The sequence below is a fragment of the Camelus ferus genome, chromosome 25 (assembly GCF_009834535.1).
Source record: "Camelus ferus isolate YT-003-E chromosome 25, BCGSAC_Cfer_1.0, whole genome shotgun sequence".
NCBI lineage: Eukaryota > Metazoa > Chordata > Mammalia > Artiodactyla > Camelidae > Camelus > Camelus ferus.
The window spans coordinates 3,044,673-3,067,612 of record NC_045720.1 but is presented as its reverse complement, the minus strand read 5'-3'; the positions used below and the strand labels follow the sequence as shown (position 1 = coordinate 3,067,612).

At 53.3% G+C, this 22,940-nt stretch overlaps 1 protein-coding gene across 3 annotated transcripts in view; it reads right to left on the bottom strand.

Moving 5' to 3' along the window:
• TRAPPC9 (trafficking protein particle complex 9) overlaps nt 1-22,940 on the bottom strand; it is a 401,874-nt gene that overhangs the window by 298,365 nt on the left and 80,569 nt on the right. For all 3 annotated transcript variants that reach the window (XM_032467928.1, XM_032467929.1, XM_032467930.1), the window contains 5 exons: nt 20,244-20,389; nt 15,497-15,582; nt 13,787-13,913; nt 10,749-10,881; nt 7,170-7,333 (listed from right to left, as the gene is read on the bottom strand). In XM_032467928.1, coding sequence (XP_032323819.1) covers nt 7,170-7,333; nt 10,749-10,881; nt 13,787-13,913; nt 15,497-15,582; nt 20,244-20,389 — 656 coding nt within the window. The remainder of the gene's footprint in view (nt 1-7,169; nt 7,334-10,748; nt 10,882-13,786; nt 13,914-15,496; nt 15,583-20,243; nt 20,390-22,940) is intronic.

Genomic DNA, 22,940 nt, shown 5'->3' with positions numbered 1-22,940 from the left:
GAGACTAGGTGTTTGTGCAGAAAAGAAAGGAAAGAAGACAGGTAGGCAGCCAGCCAGAGGGTGGATTCCCTGAATGCCGGCCTGAGAAGCAGATGCAGCAAAGCTGTGTAAAACGTGCTGAAGAAAGGGGAAGAGAGCAGACGCTGCTCCAGGTCACAACGGAGGCGGCAACGATGACAGTGACCACTGCTTACAGGAAGGGCTACTGCTTCCAGGCCCCGTCGTGCACGAAGAGCTGAGCGCGTGTCCAACACTCGGAAGAACACCACAGTGCCCCACCCCGTCTCGAGGACACAGACGCCAGTAACGTGGTCCAAGTCATCGGCCAGTAAGCGGCAAGGCCAGGGCTCCAGCTCCAGTTTGTCTGATTCCAAAGACCATCATCTGAACCGTAATAACTAAGTTTAAAATGAAGGATGGTCTGATCCTGGGGGGTTCCTACTAGCCTGCTTCCCCCACTAACCCAGTGTGGCCACAGCAGCCCCCTCCCAGCTCCCCGACATCCGTCTTCGCCCAAACACGCAGGGGGAGCTTGGTGCCAACATTGAGGGGAGACTGAAGAAACTGGGTCTTTTTTCCCCCAGGATACTCACATGCCTTGACAATGCTAAGGAGTAACAAACTGCTTTTCTACAAGATTTATTTTTTAAATTTTGCCATGTATTACTGTAATTTTTTTTTAAGTTATATAAGAATAGCGTAACATAAGCAACTCGAAAAGAGCCCAGGCCAAAAAAAAGTAAGAAGAGTAAGGGTAACTCTGACTGAAACTCCTCCAGGGCCCTTCAGCCAGCTGGTTCCCGAGCCCCTCAGGTCCTGAGAACAGGACTCAGGGAACAGGTTTCCCCGGGCGACCAGGGACAAAGGAGCCAGTGAGCTCCTCACTGTCAGAGCTGCCACGGCCTCCCAGGCTGCTGCTCAGCATTCTGGGCTCATTCCCTGCATGATGAGCAGGTTTAACGCCAGAACACCCTCACTCATCCAGGGAATCGTTCAACTTCACCACTCCAGGGAAAATCTGAAAGCAACGAGAAAGCAAAGATGGTTTCTGAACTGCTCAAAGAGAGGCCAGCCTAGGAAACGCAGAGCAAGGCCCTCACCTGCCTCGGGTGGGGCATGCATCTGCTGATTCCGAGTCGTCCCGACCACTCTGAGGCCCGGAAGCTGACCCTCCCCAGAGCGGGGAGCAGGAACAAAAGCAGCAGCTCTTTTCCCCATTTGAAGGGAAGGGAGCCTCTCAGGTTCTCATCAGCTGCCACGTGCCAGGCCCCGTGCTGGGCGCCCAAGAGGTACCACCGCTCATTCGGAATCACCACGTGGGAGGGGGTGGGGTCGGGGGAGCCCAGGCTGCAGCACTGATCCCTCAGCGGCCCGGGGACCATGCGCCTGGGGACAACAGCTGGAGGACCGTCACACAGCTGACAACTAATGGAGCAGGGGCCGAGAGCCAGCCCCACTGGGCTCCAAGACCCATCTGTTCATGTCACTTGTTGAAAAGAGGCCAGGCTGCCACCTGCACTGCCAGGGAACCAGCAACAGGAAGAGGAGAGGGGGGAGAAGGGCTCACCGAGCAGAGGGGAGCGGAGCCGACGGCACACTCTCAGCAGGAAGGCTGAAAACCGCCCCCATCCACGCCTCCACCCTCAGAAAAGGCCAGCAACTAAGCAGCCTTCAGAGCCCCGCGGTCGGCGCCCCACTGTCCCTGAGCATGTGGCAGTGATGCTGAGAAGGCTTCCCAACTGCACCGTTAATTTCTGGATTAAGTTATGGGGCCGCAGGGTGACACGTTCAGACCACAGGCAAACCCACTCATGGGGAGCACTTATCCACCTTCTAATGCCAAATGACCAAGGTGTACGGTGCTAAGGAGTCACACAGAGAAAGGCGTGGGACACAGGCTTTCCTCCGGCTGCAGCCGGACGCAAAGCTGAAGAGCGTTGTTGAGATTTAACACAGCTTTACGCCTCAAAAGTGGCCTCTGTTTCCTCCCTTCATTGCTGTGCCACCAGATGGAATGCCCAGAGGGGCTTGTCAAAATCCTGTACGGTGAGAAGGCGTCAGGAATGACGAGATAAACACAAATCAACAGTGTAGCGCGTGCCACTAATTCCCCCCCAGTGGAATCCAGCTTCAGAAATAATAGTCATTATTTTAATGCTAGAGTTTAGTGTTGTGCAATCGAGTGAAACTGGTTATTTCACCCTGACAGTCGTCGAGAAGAGACCTGGGAGGGCCCCTGACAGGTGGGAGGAACGGGAGGAGGAGAGGGCGGGGGCCGCAGGCAGGTCTCCTGCGCGCCCAGGCCCCGAGCATGCAGACCATCCGCAGACAGGACACACCGAGAGCAATCACGTTCTCACAGACAGTGTGACTTAGGTGCCCCTGTGCTCAGAATGGTCCTGACAGCTTTCTGGGTTCAGGGTTAACACGTGCATCTTGTGACAACCTTGCGTGGCGGGGACTAGCTGTGCTCACTGGCACCTCCTCCGTGACAAGGGCTAGTTCTTGGGTACCTGGAATGTAGTGGTGAAATAAACAGGCCACCTCTATTCCCCAAAAAGACTTCGTACAGGTGTCACAATTATTTAATGAGAAAAAAATTATCCGAAGTACCACTCAGCCCGCACATGGAGGGTGCTAAGCAGCACGGTTGCTATTACTATTGAGACATAAAGCAACCCCACCAGCAGTAGAACAAAGCACTAGGGGTCCCGGGCGGGGAGCGTTCAATTCCACGTGGACACTGAACAGAGCAGACACTTAGGATATGTTTAAAGGAGCTCAACTCAGGGCATAAATGAAGACGGTGCTCAAATGGACGAAACGTTACTCACTGTCCACGAGGGGCCCTGACGCCGGCCCTGCCACCCTGCCCCCGCAGACACGGCACCCCTGCTCCCGCTCCCGGCCTACGACATCCTCCCATCTTCACGTATACAGCACATCAGTTACTGATACTGACGGCTTTTTGGTTCTGTAGAATATGAGTGACAGGAATTATTCCCTTTGTATATTTTGGAAGCAGATGGTTGATTTTCATTCATTCAATTCCACATGTAAATGTACTACAGATTGGGGTGAGAATTAAAAAAGAATGAGAGCTTTAATTTTTCACTTGCAAACATGACGTTTCAAATGGCAAGACCATTCTGTATGTAACGGGCCTGGGGTTCTCGTCTCATGATGAAGAGGGAAGACACCAGAGCCAGGAGCCTCAGTCCTCACCCTGGTCCCCTGTGAGCCAGCTGTGTGACCCCAGACATGTCACTGAACCTCTTCTGCCTTCACCTTCCCTCTGCGCAGAGTGAGGGCAATAATACTTGCCTTCTCTGCCCTCAAAGGACTAAACTGAAGGCTGGGCGAGAAGGTGACTGCTGACAGTGTCACATGGACCCACCACAGAAGGCCTGTCCCGGGAATTCTGCCCAATTCCCATGCGTGTTTCCAACCTTCCATATCACTGTCCATCAAAGCTGGCTGAGGGCTGGCCAGATAAACACCAGGGAGCGGCTGCCTCTGGGGTTGGGCAGGGACTGGCTGGAAAGGAACGTGAGGGGACTTTCTCAGGTGATGACATTCTCATAGTGCATCTTGATAAGAGTTTGGGTGAGACACAAGTATCTGACAAAACTTATCAAATGATAGCTTAAAATTTGTGCATTTCACCGCATGTACACTTTAGCCAAGAAAAGCAAATAAATTTTGAACTCTAATGATATGCATGCTGAAGTGTTAACGGGCATAATGCACAGAAATCTGCAACTTATTATGGACACACAAAAAAAGATGGATTAAAGGACAGATAGGAGGCTGGATAGATGTCTGATGAATCAAACAGAGCCACACGTTAATCATAGAACCCGGATGGTGGGTGTGCGGCGTCCACTGTAAAATTCTCTCAACCCTGCAGTATGTTTGAATATTTTCACAATAAAAGGTTGGAGAGGGAGGGGACAGCTGATACAAAGAGTAAGTTCCAGAAGAGTTCAAAGAACACCACAGGCTGGAGGCGCCCAGAGGCTGGACACTGAGAAGGAGGCACTCAGACGACAGGGACGCTGAGGGTCTTCTGAGAGGACAGAGGCGGTCTGAGCAAAGGGGAAGAGGCAGGACCTCCCCTGGCGGGCACGGCAGCGGAGCACCCAAGGGCAGCCACATAGCTCACTAGAAACCTCAGAGCGACTCCCACACATCTCCTTCTGTAACCCGCTCACCAACAGGGGGGACTGGCACACTCATCCTGGAAGTGAGAAAGGGCCTCTCCGTGGACAATCCCTGGTCCTGAACACCAACTAGGCACCAGGCCTGGAGATAAAAGGGCAAACCCGTTCGCTGCCCTGAGAGACCAGCACACGGGCCATGATGATCCCCAATGGACAGGCTCCTCGGAAGTCACCTGCGGCCTCTGAGCCAACAGAGGGCGGGGCAGTGACCCAGCCTGGGAAGCTCTCCAGAGCGACGACTGAGCAGAAACCCATGGGGTCAGTTAACTGAGGAAGATGGGGCAAGGGGCAGGAACAGAAGGAAGCAGGCTGGCTTCTAGGAAGAAGAGATGGCTCATCTGAAAGCTGAGAGAGACAGCACGAATGTCCAGGAAACAGAAGTCAGTTCCTAATGATCGCAGTGACAAGAGCTTAAGGGGAGAGGCGGGGAACAAAGCTGAAGCCCAAGGAAGAGGCCAGTGGTCCAGGGACAATCGGGATCCCCAAAGGAGAAACGTTAGGATGTGCGCTTCAGAAAGAAGCAGCAAGTTTGTAATGAGTAACAGACTTGTGATTACCACTTGGGTTTACTTGAGAAGAAGGAAGACGTTTTCCAGTTGCTAAGCTGTGAAGGCAAAGTAAGTCACAGGAGATGTGAGAATTTTTACCATTACAGACTCAGCAGTTTTCTGCCATTCAAAATTAGTTCGCTTATTCAAACAACCAAACCCTATAATGAATTAATTAAATTCAGAATACCAAATGAAGGTATTTCATGTCAGGGAGGCATTTCCCACCTAGTCCGTATGTTTGCTCCTGAGGAGAGGAGGGAAAAGGAAGAAAGGATGAGATTAAGGTAATATCATCAAAATTTCCCAAAGCCTTAGAGACACAAAGAGCAATAACCATAAAAGCAAAAACCGATGAAACAGGTCAACCATATTAAAATTAAGGACTTCTGTTCATCCAAGGACGCTGCTGAGAGAGCGGTAAAGGCAACCACAGAGGAGGCGGAGGAGGCCCTCACACCACTCGTCCCCAGCAAAGAACTCATCTCAGGGACCCAAGGTGTCCTGCAAGTCGGGAGGGAGCGGCAGACAGAGACAGACAGACAGACAGGTGGCCAGAGAAGGCAGAACACCCACTGGGTAAGAAAGGAACAAGGGCTGACACAATAAAGGACCCGAGTATCCAAAACCACGTGAGAAGGTTCAACTTCGCTGGTCATCAGGGACAGGCAGACTCAAGCCCGGTGTTCCAGCATTACACCAACCCCCACCGCCACAGAGAAAATGACTGTGGGTGCCAAGCAGCGGAGAGGGCTCGGTCCTCCCAGAGGACGGCGCTGCAACTGGTACAAGCGCTTCAGAAAAGCAGTTCTGAAGCTGAACGCCTGCAGCCCCGTCGGCCAGCACCAGATCCTGGAGACATTCACAGAGACGCCTGCCTCGACCCACCGGCTGGGCCAAGGCACTCACAGAAGCTCTGTTCTCAACAGTGATCCGATCTGCTCAACTGTATAATGGAAGATGCCCTGCAGGAGACCACACAACAGCAGCAAGAACCGGCGGGGGGGGGGGGGGGGGGCGGTAGCAGTAACGACAGCAGCTAAGAAATCTGACCTCTCATAACACGCCAAGCATTTTGTATGTATTATCTCATTTCATTCTCCTAATACTCCTCTGGTGCAGCTGCTACATTAGTGGTACTTTACGTAACAGGAAAATGCCGAGGGGTCCGATTTCTTGCCCAAGGTAACTCCCAGCCAGTGAGTGACTGTCAGAATCTGAACCCAGGCGGCATCTTCCAAGGAGGAGAGAGACAGACGAGGAGGACAGACAAGACAGCCACATGCTTCACTTCTCACGCACAGACTTTCATCAACATCAATGGGAGAAAAAGACTAGACACCCCGAAACCCTCCCCAGTGGGACAAGCCCAGACTAACCCCTTCTTACACAACCCACATTCCTTCTTTCGTGACATAAGTTTTTGCACAACAAGTTCCCCAAACTCATCCCTGGACGTTCCGTCCAGCTGAAGTGACCAGCTGTCCTGTGGCTCTACCTCTAATGGGCGTTTACTTCACTTGGGTTTTCCTGTTGCAACGTCATCAGTGTAAACGGGGCGGGGCGGGCTTCTGCCAGGGAGTGACATGTGCACAGCACATCTGTTCCCAGAAACCCGACCAGGACCAGCCGGGCTCCCGCTGCACGCCCGGCTCACCTCGCTGCTGCGTCCAGAGCACTGAACAAACACTCTGAAGCCCCACCAGCCTGCTCGCCCTGCCCTGCCTTTGTCCTCGTCCTCACCGGCCTGTGTAATTTCTCCAACTTTACTAAATGACCTGACTTCACTCCCACTTACCACTCCTGCTGCCCTCCCTCCTCCTATGCAACACATGCCCCCTTTGAGCAACACCACTCACTCACCTCTAACGAGGCACTGCCTGAGGCGACCGCCTCTAATTCTCACAACCACTTTACAGGGTAAGTACTGCCTCCCCTGTTTAGCCACGTGGAAGCTGAGGCACGTGCAGGACGAAGGGCTGGTACACAGGTCTTACGGCCCCGAGCTACACGTGCCCGACAGCTAGGAAACAGAGCAGCACCCGTCTCTAAGGGGAGCACGGGGACTCTAAGCACAGACCCCACAGAAAACACTGGGCTGGACGGGTGGGTCCCAAATGGTGATGCTTCTGAGCCTGCAGATGTTTCTCTTCCTCCATTCATTCGAGGAATAACTTTCCCGAGGCTCTGATCAGTGTACAGAGCATGGCCAGTACAAAGGCGCATTCTCTGCTCCATGACCTTTCTCTGCGAGCTCGTCACCCCTGATTAGGACACTAATTTTGTGGTGGCATCACATTAAAAGTGGAAGAAGTTTTCAGACTTTCTGAACACTGGTTATTTAAAGTGTATCTTCTGTAGATAAAAAAGATAAACATTTCTGCTTAAAAACGCCTACCTTTGGTGGTAAGAATTTTTGAGGTGACTTCCAGTTTCTCCAGTGGCTCCATCCCAATATTTTCCAGTTTAACGACCAGGTGCTGAGTTTCTCCATTGTAAAGCTGCACTGACACATTAGTAGATACTTCATCTCCAGAGGAAGGCTGCAATGAGTGTGCAGACCTAAAACAACAGTCATGATTACAATCAATTTTAGAAAGAAACAAAAGAAAGCCAATGGCACTTCAGAATTATTCACATCGCTACACTTAAGCATTTCAGAACCGGGGACCAGGGAGCCTAGCTTTCACAGCTTAGCTTTGTCCAGCGACCAGGGACACACGGCCAAACCACCACGTGCCGAGTGCTGTCCACACACAGAAGCGCCCCGGGTCACTGGCGTGCCATCCAAGTGATCACGCTCATCTGGCCTTACTTTCTCACGTGTGTATGAAGCATACAAATTTTTAATTATTGGATTAGATTGAGGGTAAAAATGAAACGGGATTAATTCAAATGATCCATGAGCATGGTGCGCTCTCAGAAAAATTTTAAATCTTCTGCTCAGAAATGCCCCGGAAAAATCCACAGATTTAAGAAGAAAATTTAAATGAATCATTCCAAATGATAACATGGGAACTGGAGGAAAAGAAAAACAAAAAGAACACACAACAGCCTCTGTACCACAGGTAAACTGACAAGCAATACAGGCAAATTCCTGTCGTGACCCAGGGCGCGGGTGGGTCCCCGGCACCGGGCAGGTGAGGCCCTGGACCAGGCTGGGGGTGCAGCCCGAGGCGCGAGGCCCCAGCATGACAGCCCTCAGTCTGAAGCGCTTGCCTGAGGTCCCTGACTGTCACGTGGCGCTGAGCGCTTATTACCCTGGGTGTCTCCCTCCCAACCCGCAGGCAGCAAACCCACTTCTGAGCAAGATCACGGAAGACCACAGTGCGGACAGGAAGAGCCAACGACGAGGGAGGCGCTGCGGTGGGCGGGACTAAGGGGAGTGGCTAAGCCGCACCTTCAGAAAGTCACAGCACTTAGAATCGACGTGAGTTTCTTTGTATTTTGTATCTTTAAAGTCGTTCATGAGTCAAGAAATAAACCTCCTCTATCAAGGAAGGAAAAGTGATTCCTGTCCTCACGGTAATGACTTCTCTCCATATTTTAACATGTGGTCCTTCTCAAGTGAAAGCTGCTTGTAGTCAATTTGAATTTGCAGGGAAGGTGTTTGGAAAAACCAAGACGCAGCGGGCATGAATTACTTCGCCTCTCAGCAGACAGGATGCGAGCCCCTCTGGTGCAGCAGGAAAAGGAGGGAGAGGGCGGGGGATGACACAGCCACGACCTGGCCAGGACACAGGCGCCCACTGTCCCAAAGTACAGCGTCCCACACGCCCAAGCACCAAGCCGGGATGAGACAAGGCCGGCCCTGGGAAGGGGCCGAGCCCGGGGCGAGTCGCGGCAGGAAGAGATGGCAGATGAGGTAGGGCCCCCAGGGAGGGGTTGCAGCTTGGCCCCAGGGGCACAGGAGCGCAGTGCTTCTTGGTGGGGAGGCGCTCCAGCATGGTAACACAGCTCACGCGGGCAAACCTTGGGAGGGAGGCGTGACCCCCGCAGCAGCAAACCCTCTCTATTAAGGATGCGGCCGCCATCTCTCATCTGTGTCGGCACGACAGCCTCAGGACCAAGCAGCAACACGGCTGACCAGGACTCTCCCCGGCCGGCCGGCGCCACATCTGGCCCCGCTCCCTTTTCTCTCCCTGTCCTTCCTGACGCTCCTCTACGTCAGGGCCTGTATCAGGGGTCTGTTCCTTCTCACTGCTGAGCTATAAGCACTCTGTCGCATGGAGGGGCCACATCTCGCTGGTCCGTTCAGCACCTGATGGGCATCGGGCTCGTTCCAGCTGCTAAAAATAATGGGGCCGTCAACGTTCGCAGACAAGGTTTTATGCTGATGGCGTTTCCATTTGCCTCAAGTAGACACGAGCTGCACTGTTGGGTCACGTGGTAAATTTATGTGTAACTTTTCAAGAAAATGCCAAAGTGCCCTCCAAAATGGATGTACCACTTTCCACTCCCATCACAATGCATGAGGCTCCAGTTTCCCTGCCCCCGAAGCCCCGGCGCAGTCTGCCTTCAGATCACGGCCACCCTGGGGGGTGTGAGCTGGAGTCTCACTGCGCTGCCTGTTCCACAGAGACAATGGTGTCGCGCGTCTTTCCAGGCTGCTCGCTGGCTATTTGTGTGCATCTTCTGTGGTGAAATATCTACTCAAATCTTTAGTCAATTTTTAAAATGGTTGTTTGCCTCTTACTATTGAGTTTTAAGAGTTTTTATATGAATACCAGCTCTTCATCAGACACATGACTTGCAAATATTTCCTCCCGCCCTGTGCCTTGTCTTTTCATTGTCGGCGTGGTGGTGTCCTTCGAAGCACGAAGGTTTCTAGTTTTGATGACGCCCACTCTGTCAGCGTTTTCCTTTACAGATTCTGCGTGTGCTGTCACAGCACAGGACGCCGCCTGACCCAAGGTCACCAAAATTTTCTGTTTCTTCTGAAAGTCTCACACTTTTAGCTCTCACAGTTAGCACCGTGATCCCTTTTGAGCTCATTTTTCCCTGCATTTCATTTAAGTCCCACCCCCATGACGCGTTCTCCCACCTCTGGGGTCTCTCACAGGCGCTCCCTTTGCTAGAAAATTCTCCTGCCTCCACATTTCACACGGCTACCTCCTCTCACACCTGATGTCGCCTCCTGGAAGGGATCTTCCCGCAGCCCCATCGGAGTCCTGACGCTAGCAGACGGTGACTGGCTCCCTGTCAATCTCTCCCTGTTGACGGTCACTTCCCGGGCAAGGCCCAGGGCTACTGTGTTCATTCTCACAGCACTGGCATCCAGCACAGTGCCTGGCAACTGAAAGGGGCCATTAAATATGTGGCTGAGCTTTCAAAACATTTCAGAAAATGCCAAGATACATTTTATAAAAACAGCCCAAAGGATAAACATTAATGCATCGTCCATAAGAGCAAAACTTGAAGCAATCCCAAATTCTGACAGCAACAAAATGGTGATGCCACTTTGAGATGTTTATGTGCTTCTTTAAGCAATTAAAACAGAAGTTTTAGCTTATGTCACATGGTTATATAAACAGTAATGTATCATACATTTAACACAATGCGAGCTCAACTATTCAAAAAAAAATTTTTTTTAATGGGTAGACGCTGGAGGGAAACCCCACAAAGCACTGACAGTAATCCCCTCTCAGATTTCCCTTTCTTCTTTATGCTTCCCCATAATGCTTTAAAAAAACTTTTTTAATTTAAAAAGACTATTTTTTAAAGAGATAAGAGGTTTTCTTAAATTCTCCAAAACTAGAACTATTTTTCACAAAAACTATGATTCCAAAGGCTAATTTCACATTTTGTTCTGATCTTGGTAAGAACCAGTACAACTTTGTTCCGGTTTGCTGTTTGCCCACGTTCTGGCCATAAGACTCAGGTGCCCTCAGACCCGGCGCCACGTCAGAGGGCACACCTGGCGGTGCTCCTAAGGGCCCCCCGGTTAGACAGCAGCCGGGGCGCGAGCGGGCTCTACCTGGGCAGAGAGGTGCTGGCCTGCAGCCTGGGCAGAGCAGGGGTGACCTCGACCGTGCAGCCGCTGGTCTTTACTCCCGGGAGGTGGTCCAGCAAACAGTCACTGAAGACGCCGAAGACCGTGGTGTGGTAACCTGGGAACAAAAGGCAAAGCTTCACCCACCAGGAAAGGCTGCACGGCTCACGCCTGCACCTTGAGGTGGCCCCCAGGAGTGACGGGAGCGCAGGGCCCCTTTCCAAAGATCTGCGCTGAGATTCAGGCCCAGTCGCTTGCTGGGCTCACCTCCAGCTCCTGTACTCAACCCCAGAGACCCTCGGTGTCCTCAAGTGGAGAGTGGAGGCGGCAATGGCACCTGCATTCCTACTTCACAAGGCTCACTGGGTCCCAGTGACAGTGCATGTGAGACTCTGTAAATCTCACCCAACCTAATAATTAGTGTCTCATCCCTTTACTAATTTGCTTCTCAAATTTATCCACCTCTAAAATAAGAATGATAGTTTGTGTTCCTTTCCAGGACCTAATGCGACTTAATAAGTATTTGAAAAAATGATTCAAAATCTTCCGTTGAGAGATGAAAGTTCAAGAGTCAATTATTGTTATTATCACTGTTACGTGATACAGAAAGTCCGCTGGATGTGTACAAGAACTATAATTTAAGATTAGCAAATTTTCCATGAAAAAAAATCCTCCATTGGTTAGATAAGCACTTGAAATTGTTTAAGCAAAGCTTTAAAATGGCTTTTGAAATTTCAAGGGATAATTATTATCAATAATATTCACTTGTAACACAGTTAGATAATACCCAATGGCTAAATGCCTAGGGTGACAAATTTTCTGCATTCACATTAAACAGCCACACACTCAGCAAAAAGCAAGCTGTTATCTAGAGGGCAAATCAGGGCCCAGATACAGCCTCATCAACGCCTCCAGGACCCTCTGCCAGTTTCCAATGGGCCCCTCAACTTAAAATAACTCGAATTCACAGAACACACACTTCCTTCTTTTTAAAGTATGTTTCTTAGAAGACTAATTTAACCCGCGTTTTCCCCCCAGAAGCCCACACCTAGCACAACGCTCCCTCTTCCTGTTCCGTCAGTAAACCTGAGATAATGTGGCTCTGTCCGCTAAGAAATCTTCATTTTCAATTTCTTAATTAAAATCAGACTTTTCTCATTGACTGCTGAAGACAACTGCAAATAAACTTAAAATCTGATGACACACCCTCGGTGTTATGTCCAATAATACAAGGCCAGCCTTTTCTACTCCACACATACAGCACACCAAGTAACAAACACCGCCTCGTCTGCACCAGGGGTCAGGGCTGAGAACACCGTCACCAGGGCTGACGACTCCTCCAGGGACACACTGGGCACTGGTCGTGCTGCCCCGAATCCAGCCTTCCAGTCCTGGGCACCTCCTCTCTGACCTGCCCCCCCTGCTCTGGTCCCAGCCACAGCTGGGCTCCGACGTCTGGCATTTACTCCCTGGACTAGGCGGGGGCTTCCTCGTTGGTCTCCCGGCCTCCAGGCCTCCCAGGTCCAGCCCGTTCTCCACACAGCAGTCAGGGGTTGCTCTGACCTGCCCATGGGACCGTATCTCTCCTCCAATCAAGTAACGCAGCAGTGCACAGTCTTCAGCAGGATGTAGAAGGCCCCCTGGGTCTGCCCTCTGTCTGCCTTCCCAGCCCCGTCACTGCCACCCCTCTGCCTTGGACCAGGTGTTCTGAGCCGCCCCCAGCCCCCTCTGCACCCTGCTCTCTCTCCCCACCAGGTAAGTAAGAGCCTGGCCAGATGTTCTTCCTGCTTGGATCCCCCCCACTCTCCGTCCCGTTCACCCAGATAACTAACACCTGGTTCACCTTCAAACCTCAGGGTCACATCCCAGGAGAAGTCCTCCTCCACCCACCCTGCCCTTCCTGGTCTCCCCTCCCCCACCTCCCAGAAGCCGGGGCTTCACCCATCTCAGCAGTGGCTGCAACACGTCCTCACCTAGGATGCTGCTGGCCTCACTGCTCGAGAGAGAGCACCCTTTCCTGGTGGATGTTTGTTCTTTCAGCCACCAAATAGCTACTGAAGACCTACTATGTGCCGGGTGGGAGGATGTAGCCAAGCAAGACAGACTTCAGGGATGAGGTGATGGGCTCTGGTTGGGATATGTCGTATGTGACGTGCCTATGAGACAGCCAAGGAGATGGCTGGTAAGCGGCTGGATATGCAGGTTCAGGAAAGGGGTCTGGACAGGAGACGTGCCCGGGGCATCAGTAGCATGTAGATGGGACCTGAAGCCAGGAAAGCAGAGGAGTCTGATGGGACTGCCTAGAGACAGCAGGTGGAGAAAGAGGGGGGGGCAAGGGCAGAGCGAGGGAGTGGGGAGCAAAGGGGAGAGAAAGACGGGCGGGGAAGCAGGGCTGGGGAAGGAAGGAGAGGAAAGGGGAAGTGGGGGGGGGGGAGTGTCAGGGAAGACACTGACCGAGGACGGCAGGAGAGGCAGCGGAACATGGGGAGTGCAGTCCCTGAGGCCAGGCAGGCGCCCCGGGAAGGAGGCGGGCAGTGGCACCAAAGGTGCTGAGCAGGGAGCTGGACAACTGAATCGCAGGCCCCGGATTTAGCTGGAAAAATACTGCCCGTGGCCTCAGTGACAGCAGTTTTGGTGAACAGATGGCTAAACCCAGGACGCAGTGGGTTAGAGAACCAGCACAGGGGTGGAAAAGTGGATTCAGCGAGTATGGACTGTCTGCTGAGAGGGAGAGACGGGAGATGAGGCCACAGCGAGGGGGAACCGTGGGCCCGGGAGGGCTTCACTGTCGCGGGAGAGCCTTGGCGTGTCTGCAGGCCGCGGGGAGGACGGACGGCAGCCGGTGGTGCCCATCACGTCCTGCACTCGCAACGCGGTTCTCTCCACGTCACCTCCCAAAGAAACGCCACCTGTCTGTTCCCTGTTAGTGGGTGAGGACTGGAGCGCGGGCGGAGCTGAAGGGCTCAGAGAGGCAGCGCAGGGGCCGACCACCCTCCTGACTGTGACCAGGACGTTCTCCTTACCGTGCACGGTGATCGTCCCTGCTGTCTGCGGGACCCCAACGAGCGTCACCGGGTACAGCCCGGACTCAGCCGGGAGAGAAAGCGCCGCAGGGAGAGACTCGAACTCCACTCCGCCGGTGAGCAGCCCCTGCAGCGGAAGGGGCGGGGCTGAGCGCGGCCACACCCAAGCCCCCGGCCGCCCCGGGCAGCGCCAGAGGCCGGCAAGCCCAGGCCTGTCAGAATGAAAACACCCCTTAGCGGCTCCCGTGAGAGTCCACAGAGAATCGTAGAGACGGCCCTCAGAGGGCAATTCACACAAAACAATCTCAAAACCGACAGCACGGCGCTGGCTTCAACAACAGCTCCGGCTCAGTGGTAGCTCCGCCTGCTGTGTGCTTAATGTCTGTTCTGTTTCGCTGTTTTACTAAGTTGGAAAGTAAAAAAGAGAAAAAAATCAAATACTTTATTTACAATCGAAAAGAAAAATCATGAAGCGTGGAATATATCTTCAGTTAATATCCTTCCAGGGCATCTGTGAATCTCATGAAGTGCCGGGCTCTGCGCCTGACGGCGAGCAAGACAGACTCCCTGGCCTCAAGGAGCTGCCCCATGGCTGCAGGGGCGTCAGAAGGTCACTGCAAGCCCCGACCGGGAGCTGCCTCCCCCGGCCGGCACGCTGTACAACAGGAGGAGGTCTGTTTTCTGAGTGACCTCAGGGCTCTAAGCTTAATATTTAGCTGAACTAAATATTAGGAGCCTCAGCGACTTGGGGAAACCATGCCTCATGCTGGAGGCCTAAACATCGTCTTCAGTAACCACCAGTCTGCCTGGTGAACTCCCAGTCACCCTTGCGTCCTCAGCTGGGCCTTCCCTGACTCTCCACGTAGGTCCTGCAGCACCACAGCACTGGCTGCAGGCACAGCAGAGACACGTGGCATGGACCCTCTACAAGACACCTGCCTGGGGAGCCCGCCTCCCACCCTGAACTGGAGTCACAAAACCTCAGAGGAGAGCATCAACCAGCTCTCCAACACCCTGTGCTCGTCACTGCAAAGGCACAGGGCGGCTCTGCGCACTGACGAGCACAGGCGAGGCTTGAGGAATGGACTCCACGGCGTGGGGGAGGGCTCTCCTCTGGAAACATGGATCCAGCTTGGAGAGCCAGTCCAAACCTCCTTCCCGCCAACTGTGCAATTAGGTGAGCAGCTCCAATGGGCACCAGTGCAGAGCGAGCCACTAATGCCGTACATGGAAACAGAAACACAGCACGGAACTGCAAGCCGGAGGGAAAGCTCCCATGAGCCGAGCAGTGATTTATTCTCTTACCCTTCAGAGCACGCGCTTCCTTAGCCTTGATCATCTTATCATCTTGTAGCAGGAAAGTCACTGACACTGAGGGCCTGGCACAGTGCAGACTCTGCAACCTCGCTGAGCTCATGTAAATTGCAACATGACTATTGCAAATCTTATGTTGAATCAATTAAACTCGGCGTGTGTTCAAATCTGAGACGTCTTTGTTCATTGACTCACCCATTTAATGAGCACCACGCACTAAAGACACAGAAATGTCAAGGTGTGGTCTCCACTCAACAAAAGTTTACAATCTTTAGCAAAGCAAAGACAAAAACAGACATATATCATAGGAAGTGTGCCTCGAACATTAAGCAAAAAAAGTATTTTAATGGAAAGTTGATGGTTAGCCCAAAACAGTCAAACACTGGTGATACATACCATGTTTTCCACACGGAGTTCAAACGGCATTGGGTTATACACCATCAGCTGAACTTCACACACATCTCCCTGGACCCACTGGAAGTCTAGAGACACACACACACAGGAAGCCACTATTAGCCGGCGCTGCTGCATGTTCACGTGCTTTCAGATGACTCCTCCGGCCCGTTTACTTTTCCAGTGAGGCAGTCGGGTGTGGTGATCACCTCGAGATAAACAACTTAAAGGTGGTTTTACTGCTAGCTTTATCCGAAGCAAAGCAAGCCATCACTGCCCCTTGGACGCTTTGTGACTGATGTTTCTCTCCCTTGGTGCCAAACGCAGCTTCACGAAACTGAAATCAACCCAGACAGCACTGGTCTTGATGCAGAGCCTTAGGTCACGAAGGCCTTCACGGGCCCATGGGCTGGCACTCAGGAAGATGGCACTGTGGTCAATTTTGAGCAGCACACAGCATGAACCCCCTTTCCCTGCCCCGAGACTGTGAGGGGAGGTGGTGGCTTCCCCTCCCTGACCTCTCCCAGGTCAGCTACAGTTCAATACCTATAGGAGGCAGAATTCCAAGATGACCCCCAAGACCCTGGCCCCTGGTGTACACGCCCTGTGTAATCCTCTCCCCCCAAGTGCGGTCTGATGGTCAGGTTATGTCATGTAACAAAGGTAAAGGGATTTTTTGTATGTGATTAAGGCCCTCGGTCAGTGGACTCTGAGTTAATCAGGGGGTTATCCTGGGAGGGCTTGGTCCCATCAGACGAGCCCTTGGCTCACTAAACAAACCTACCCTAAGTTAAAAGATTCAAAGTGCAAGAGGGCGTATGGAGGAGGGCTTGTGGCAAGGACCCGAGCGCAGCCTCCGTGAGCAGAAAGTGGTCCCTCTGATGGCCAGCAAGAGAGCGGGACCCTCAGCCCCACAACGTAAGGAGATGAGTGAAGAACCTGATGGAGCCTGGAAACAGATCCACCCCAGTCGGGACTCCAGATAGGGACACAGCCCAGCTGACACCTGGGTGTGACCCTGCAAGACCCTGAGCAGAGGACCCAGCTAACAAGCACTGGACTAATGATGGCAACAGTGAGAAAACTAATATGTGTTCTTTAAGCCATTAAGTGTGTGGTCATTGGTTACACAGCAAAAGAAAACAAACACGGTCCCCCTCCCCACTTCCACTGCCCTGTCCCTTCAAGACATTCCATTAGGCAACTCAGAAGGGACTTCCGGATCAAGCAACACATTGGGCAGATGCCCCAGCCAGCCCTTCACGGTGACCTGGTGAGGCAGGTACTCAAGGTCCAAACGGGCCAGTAAACCTGCTGGGAGTCACCAGGACATGGTGCAGCAGGGACTCAAGCCCAGGGCGGTGAACTTACAGAGGTGTTGAGAATGGACCCTAGTGGTTAAAGGGTTTTTTCTGGAGTTGAGACTAAGATTCACCGATTAGAATTCTTCAGTTTTGGTAAGCTTTCACAAAGACACCAGTTTTTCCAAACACTCTGCACTGGGCCCCACACACAGAGACTAAGCCGGGTGCCCCCAAAACTGTGACATACAAACCAGAGCCAGCATCCTGGAATTACACAAAATGAACAAGGAGCCCAGAAGGTGAATTAGCTTTAAAGATGCCTGCGTGACCACTGGGCCTCTGGACGATGCACTGAAATGTCACCTTCATTCACCAGCAGGGAACACTGCCAGGCTGAACGTCCGCCACCTGCGGCCCCACTGAGCCAGAGTGCCGTCTGTCTGGGCCCAAAGCCTGTGCTCCCCTCCCTCTGCCGCCCTCCCCCTCTTGGCTCCAGAAACCCAGGGCTCCTGCTTCCTCCATCCTGCCTCTCCTCACCCAGCCTCCGGGCCCTCAGGCAGAGAAGCTTCATGGGAGGCTCCCAGAAGTCACTCCCCAGAGCACACGGTGCCCACAACGTCCCGTCACTGGCGTTACTGAGCCCTTCACTGGCTCCGCGGTCAGCACCCCAGCCCTTTCTCGCAGCCAATGAAAATGTTGTTTCAACAGGCTGCTACACCAACAGCTAAAGAACTGTCTTCTCTGTCAGTCAAAAGAGCGTGACTTTAAATCTCATGTTCCTGGGGTTCTGAAAGGAGCTGTCTGCACTAGCCCAGTCCTCGTCACTACAGGTAAACCAAGATCGATCCCCGATCACAGCAATAGTTCTTTTTTCTGAAAGGAGAGCATCTCCCTCCCGAGCTGGAGTGTGTCAAAGCACACGGTGGGGGGGGCGGGGGGGTCCCTTCCTCAATATTTTGTCCAGAAGCCGTGGGAAGGAAGAGCGCTGAGGGCCACCGAGCACCCACTGTACCGGGCCCTCCCTGCTCTGGCCTGCGCGTCCCCGAGCATGTTCTCATCCGCAGACGGAGCAGCTTTCGGCGGCTTTTGTTGACAAGCTCGCCTCTTTCCACCAGGCCAGGGCACTCCCGATTCCTCCCTGCAGCCCAGCACCTACACAGGGCACACAATGGCTACTCAGAGCCGAACAGGAACAGCCGCCAGGCACTGTGGGAACGTGATGTCACCTGAGCCTCGGAAGAACCCCCTCAGGGTGCTTCTCACCACCCCCTCACCATAGACAGCACAAACACAGCCCAGCGAGGCCAAGCGGCAGCCCACGGCCATCCGACAGCTATGGCCAGTCCAGGCCACCACATTCCCTCCAGGGCGGCTGTTGACCTCGGCACGACACCTGGCCACACCACCAAGTCCCAGCACAAATCACACAAAACCCCTCACCCCACTATGCCCTCTCACGGGACACGGGCAGCGTCACCTCTGCCTGGGGTAACGGGGATGCTGGTGACGCGAGCCACGTGCAGACAGAAAGACTGGTACCTCATTCCAAGTCAGACCGGAAAGCAGGCGCAACAAGTGCCCTCCGGGGCCTCTCCCCCTCTCATATTCTGCACCCCCTGCTGTAATGACCCCCCAATTATACACACAGGTTCACTCATAGAGACTGTGATTCTGGGTTAAAGACGTGATTATTCAAACCTCTAGGCAGGCACTCGTTGATGAGTCTATTGCCAAAAAGATATTAGAAACCACAGAGTAAAATCACATTTTCCTACCCATCGGTATTCAACACATAACATGAATTTTGGTTGAAGTTTCTGTTACATCCCAGAAAAAAATCCTGCATCAACCACTGAATTTATCCCCAGCCCAGACGAACAGGTGCTTCTCACTGTCACGAGGAACCATATTGAAAGGAAAAGTCCCTGGGCTTCGAGTCTTGAACCAGGGCCAGGGCCAGCCACTTACTAGCTCTCTGAACTAGGCCAGGATTTATATTCACTCAGGCTTAACCTTCCCACCTGTAAACTGGGAACAACACCTGCAGCGCCAGGCAGTTAAGAGAATCACTGAATGAGGCTGAAGCCCCTGCAGCAAATGCAGAGTATTCTTTTCATAAAAGGAGGCTTCAGCAGTTTTTTAAGATTAGAGAGAAAAAAATGAAGAGGCAAGGCCAGCTCCACGGGCTATTTTTCAAGGTCATTACCCCAAATTTTTTCCTTTATTTTCTTCTTATTTTAACTGGAGCCCTCCGAGCCACACCTTAGAGGCCCACCTGCTCCTCAGGACAGCTCTGCTCTCTGAGTGAGCGGCCTCTCTGGGCGGAGCAGCCCAGGGATGGGGGAGCCCCAGGGGAGGCACAGCCAGCACACAGCCCTGAGGCTGGAACCAGAAGGTCACACCGCTGGCTGGGCCTAAACAGCAGGAGAGGAGAAGGTGGGAGGTGAGCGTGAAAGGCAGACGGAGTGTGCGGGGCAGCGTTAAGAGGTGCGTGCCGCCTGCTCCACAGGTGCGGGTGGGGTGCAGGTACAGCAGGACACCCCCATCCTGGGAGGTCAGGGTGCCTTCTCCTACATCGAGGGTTTAGAAATTAAGAGGAAAAAGAGAAGACAGAAAAGTGAAGCAAGCACTGGATTTCAGAAGCAGAGTATAAAAGTCCTGCAGGTCTTCCACTGAAACTGCTCGCGGGGAATCGGTGTCACCAGCCAGGGACGGGGCTCTCCACCCTTTAGCTCTGTCACTGCAACTTGCACCCACCCCGATCTCAAAGTGCGAGGGGCCCGAGGAGGGGGAGCTGATGAGGAAGGAGGCCTGCAGCAAGGCCAGACTTCAGGAGGGACCGGAGGGGCAGGGTGGCGGCACATGTGAGCGTGGGAGTCCACTGTGAGGAAGCGGCGGGCGGGCCGCAGGCTGGGAAGAGGCCAGGGAGCTCAGCATGCAGGGAATCTCAGGATGAGAGAGTTCCGCTCCCAACCCACCTCGAGACACAATGACGTCGCTCCTTGTTGAGTCACCAGGCCTCTCAGGAGTGGCTGTCATTAGCACAACACAAAACAGGGGCTGCCAGTGTTCAAAACAGATGATGATACAACGTCCGAATGCCCCCGTCAACCCCGAACCTCCTTAGATGATTCAGAAGTCACTCCAGCCTTGGAAAATAACCCTGATCTCCAAGAATCTCTCTTCTGTAGTTTACATTAAGTCTCATATAACAGAGCTCTTCCGGTTTCTAGATTCCACAGAAACCACCTTTTATGAAATAGATATTTTCAAAACTCTGATCTATAGGCAATGGCTTGACAGAGGCAGCAGAGGTAGAAGAAAGCTCTGTGGGTTCACATGGGCACGAATGAACTGGAACCAGGTCTAAGGACCTGAAACCTAGCAGAGCCGCGGGGGCCGGGGTGGGGGGGAGGGAAGGGTCAGGAGCTGGGGCGGCCGCCTACCTATTTTCTTGCTCCGCTCCTCTCCGCGGCCGTGTGCCACAATCGGGGAGTAGATGAAGGGGCTCTTGGTGGACACGCTCTGACCCAGCAGGCTTTTCATCTTCTGCGGCCGGAGGCTGGCAGGAAGATTCAACAGCTTCACGCGCCTATTGTTTCAAAAAGGACAAAAATACTTCAACTGCCTTGTTAGTTTGGCTTCAGCGTAAACATGACCAAACAGAAGGACTATAAATCAAACAGCGGATAAACCGAGGGAAGGAAAAGCACTCAACTCCGCAGGCCAAAGCAGAGAGGGCTGCCCGCGACCCCGCTGGGCCATGCCGGGAGGAGAAGCCCAGGACTGGGCAGCAGCCGGGCAGCGGCTGGGCCCTGGGCCACGCCATTAGAGCCAGAGGGTCCAGTGGAGGCCTGGGCTGCGCCATCTGCCAGCTGTGCGCCCGGGGGCACACGCCCTGCCTTCCCTCAACTTAGGCTCCCGGTCCGTCAAATGCAGATAAGCTCCCTCCCTGACAGAACCACTGCAACGATTCAACTAAGTGCTCTGGGTACCAAGCCCACCCTTCAACACAAGTTGAGTCCCCTCTCTGCCTCCCTCCTTCCCGACACGAGGCCCACGGCCAGCAAGAGTGCACCCGTGACCTGGACGACCCACAGCACCACATGTGAAGGGCACGAGCACCGCTGGCTTCATCTATGCCTGATCGTCCATCAGCACAGCCCAGATCTCTGTGGACGTCTGCTAATCGACACTCACGCCCAGCTCAATCAGCTAGCCTTACTGCTCTACACCAAGCAGAAAAACAGCAAGGTCCCGTGTACAGCACAGGGCACCACACTCAATACCAGGCAACAGCCTACAATGAAAAGGAATGTGAAAAATACACATATACATGTATGTGTAACTGAATCATGCTGTACACCAGAAATTAACACAATATTGTAAACCAACTGTATTTCAATTTTTTTAAATTTTAAATAAAAAAATAAATTTTAAAAAGAGTTAGAAAGTAGACTCTAAAAAAAAAAAATCAGCAAGCCTTACTGAAGGTTTACAGCCTGTGGAGCCCTGTGCTAACCACTCACACATCACCCCCACCAAACCCCACAGTCACCTTCCTAGCTCGGGCGCTGTAGGCACCGCCCCCACGGGTCAATGAGGACAGCAACCCAAGGAAGTAGGTGTGCTGCCCAAATCCCACAGCTGGAAACTGGGGCAGGCAGGAGGCAGGATGCTCTTCAACTGTGACCTCCCAGTGGAGCCACTGGGCAAGAGTGGGGATAGGATCTGGACTGTCCAAGGCTGAGACTGAAGGCCCAGGGGGTGGGGGGTAGCTGGCAGGATGCATACTGCTCCTCCCCTCCCCACCCGCAGCCTCTTTGCAGGAGGTGAGGCCAGACGGCTGTGAGGGGAAGCAATGCACGACCCTCCGAGACAACACCCTTGCGCCAGCCTCCAGCCTCCCCCTCTGCCGCGTGGCGGTCCTGGGGGCCAGACACAGAGCAGGCGGAGCAGGTGGACCTGGCCTGGATCACAGTAACCTCAGAAGGGTCAGCTGTCCTGGAAAGCTGGCAACTTGCGTCAGGCTTCATGCAAGTGGGACGTAAACCTGTGTTGTGGTGAGGGTTCACTTTCCTGAGATTTCAGGGATAATTTTTCTGCCACAGCACAGGCGAACCTACAGTGACTAATAAAGATCCCTCCAGAAGAATCCACAAAACCACGCCTTCCTCAGCTGGAAGGACTCTTAGACATCTAGGGCGATCCTGTCCTGCGCACAAGCGGCCCCACCACACTCAACGGTCATGGCCAGCTCCCGCGTCCGGCCCCGGGAGGGTCAGGGCCACCGCCTGATTCTCATCCGTGCCCACAGTGACCCAAGGCAGCAGACGGTGCTCCCAGTCAGAGCTCTTCAAACCAAGGACTCCCTCTTGCACACCTGCTCCGACTCCCTGGTCCCTGCAACCGCCCTCAGTATCGTGTATCGTGCAGGAGCAGGATCACTTTGGCTTCTTTGTTTCCGTTCAGCTGTGAGCTTTCCCAGGACAAGGGCTCCCAGGGCCTCATTCATCTCTAGTCCAGCACTAGTGCAACACTTCAATGCGCAGCTCTCAGTGAATGCTGAGGAAAAACTCCCAAAACCTGAATTCCATACTCAGCTTCCAGATCTTTCAAAACTACACTCAAGGCTAAACAGTTTATCACTAACAACTGCAAATCTCAGCGCTCTGAGCACATTCAAAATATACCTGTTGCACTGCACCAGGATGAGGATGAGCAAATCCTGGCGCTGGCCAAGATGCCACCTCTGATGGGCATCTGGTGTCCACGCACATCCAACCAAAAGGGATTCGCCTGCAGCTGGTGCTCAGCTGCTCCTGAGAAGCGTCTCCAATCAGCACAGACCTGACTGCAGCCAGAAGGACCTACCAGCTGGGCAACAGGCACAGATGACTCCATCTCTCCAGACCTCAACTTCCTCACTTACAAAATAGGAAAAATAACAGTTACCTGATCATGTTGTGCAGAAAGAGGACACCGCCTCTCCCTGATTCCATGTTTTCATGGAGGGGGACGTCCTCAGAGCAACAGTCCTGACCTCGCGCTGCCCCCCGTCACTTCTCCTAAGGGAGGTGGCAAATCTGGAAGGAGAACTGGCGTGTACACCATTCAGGCCCTTCTCCTGGGGCCTGCCTGTC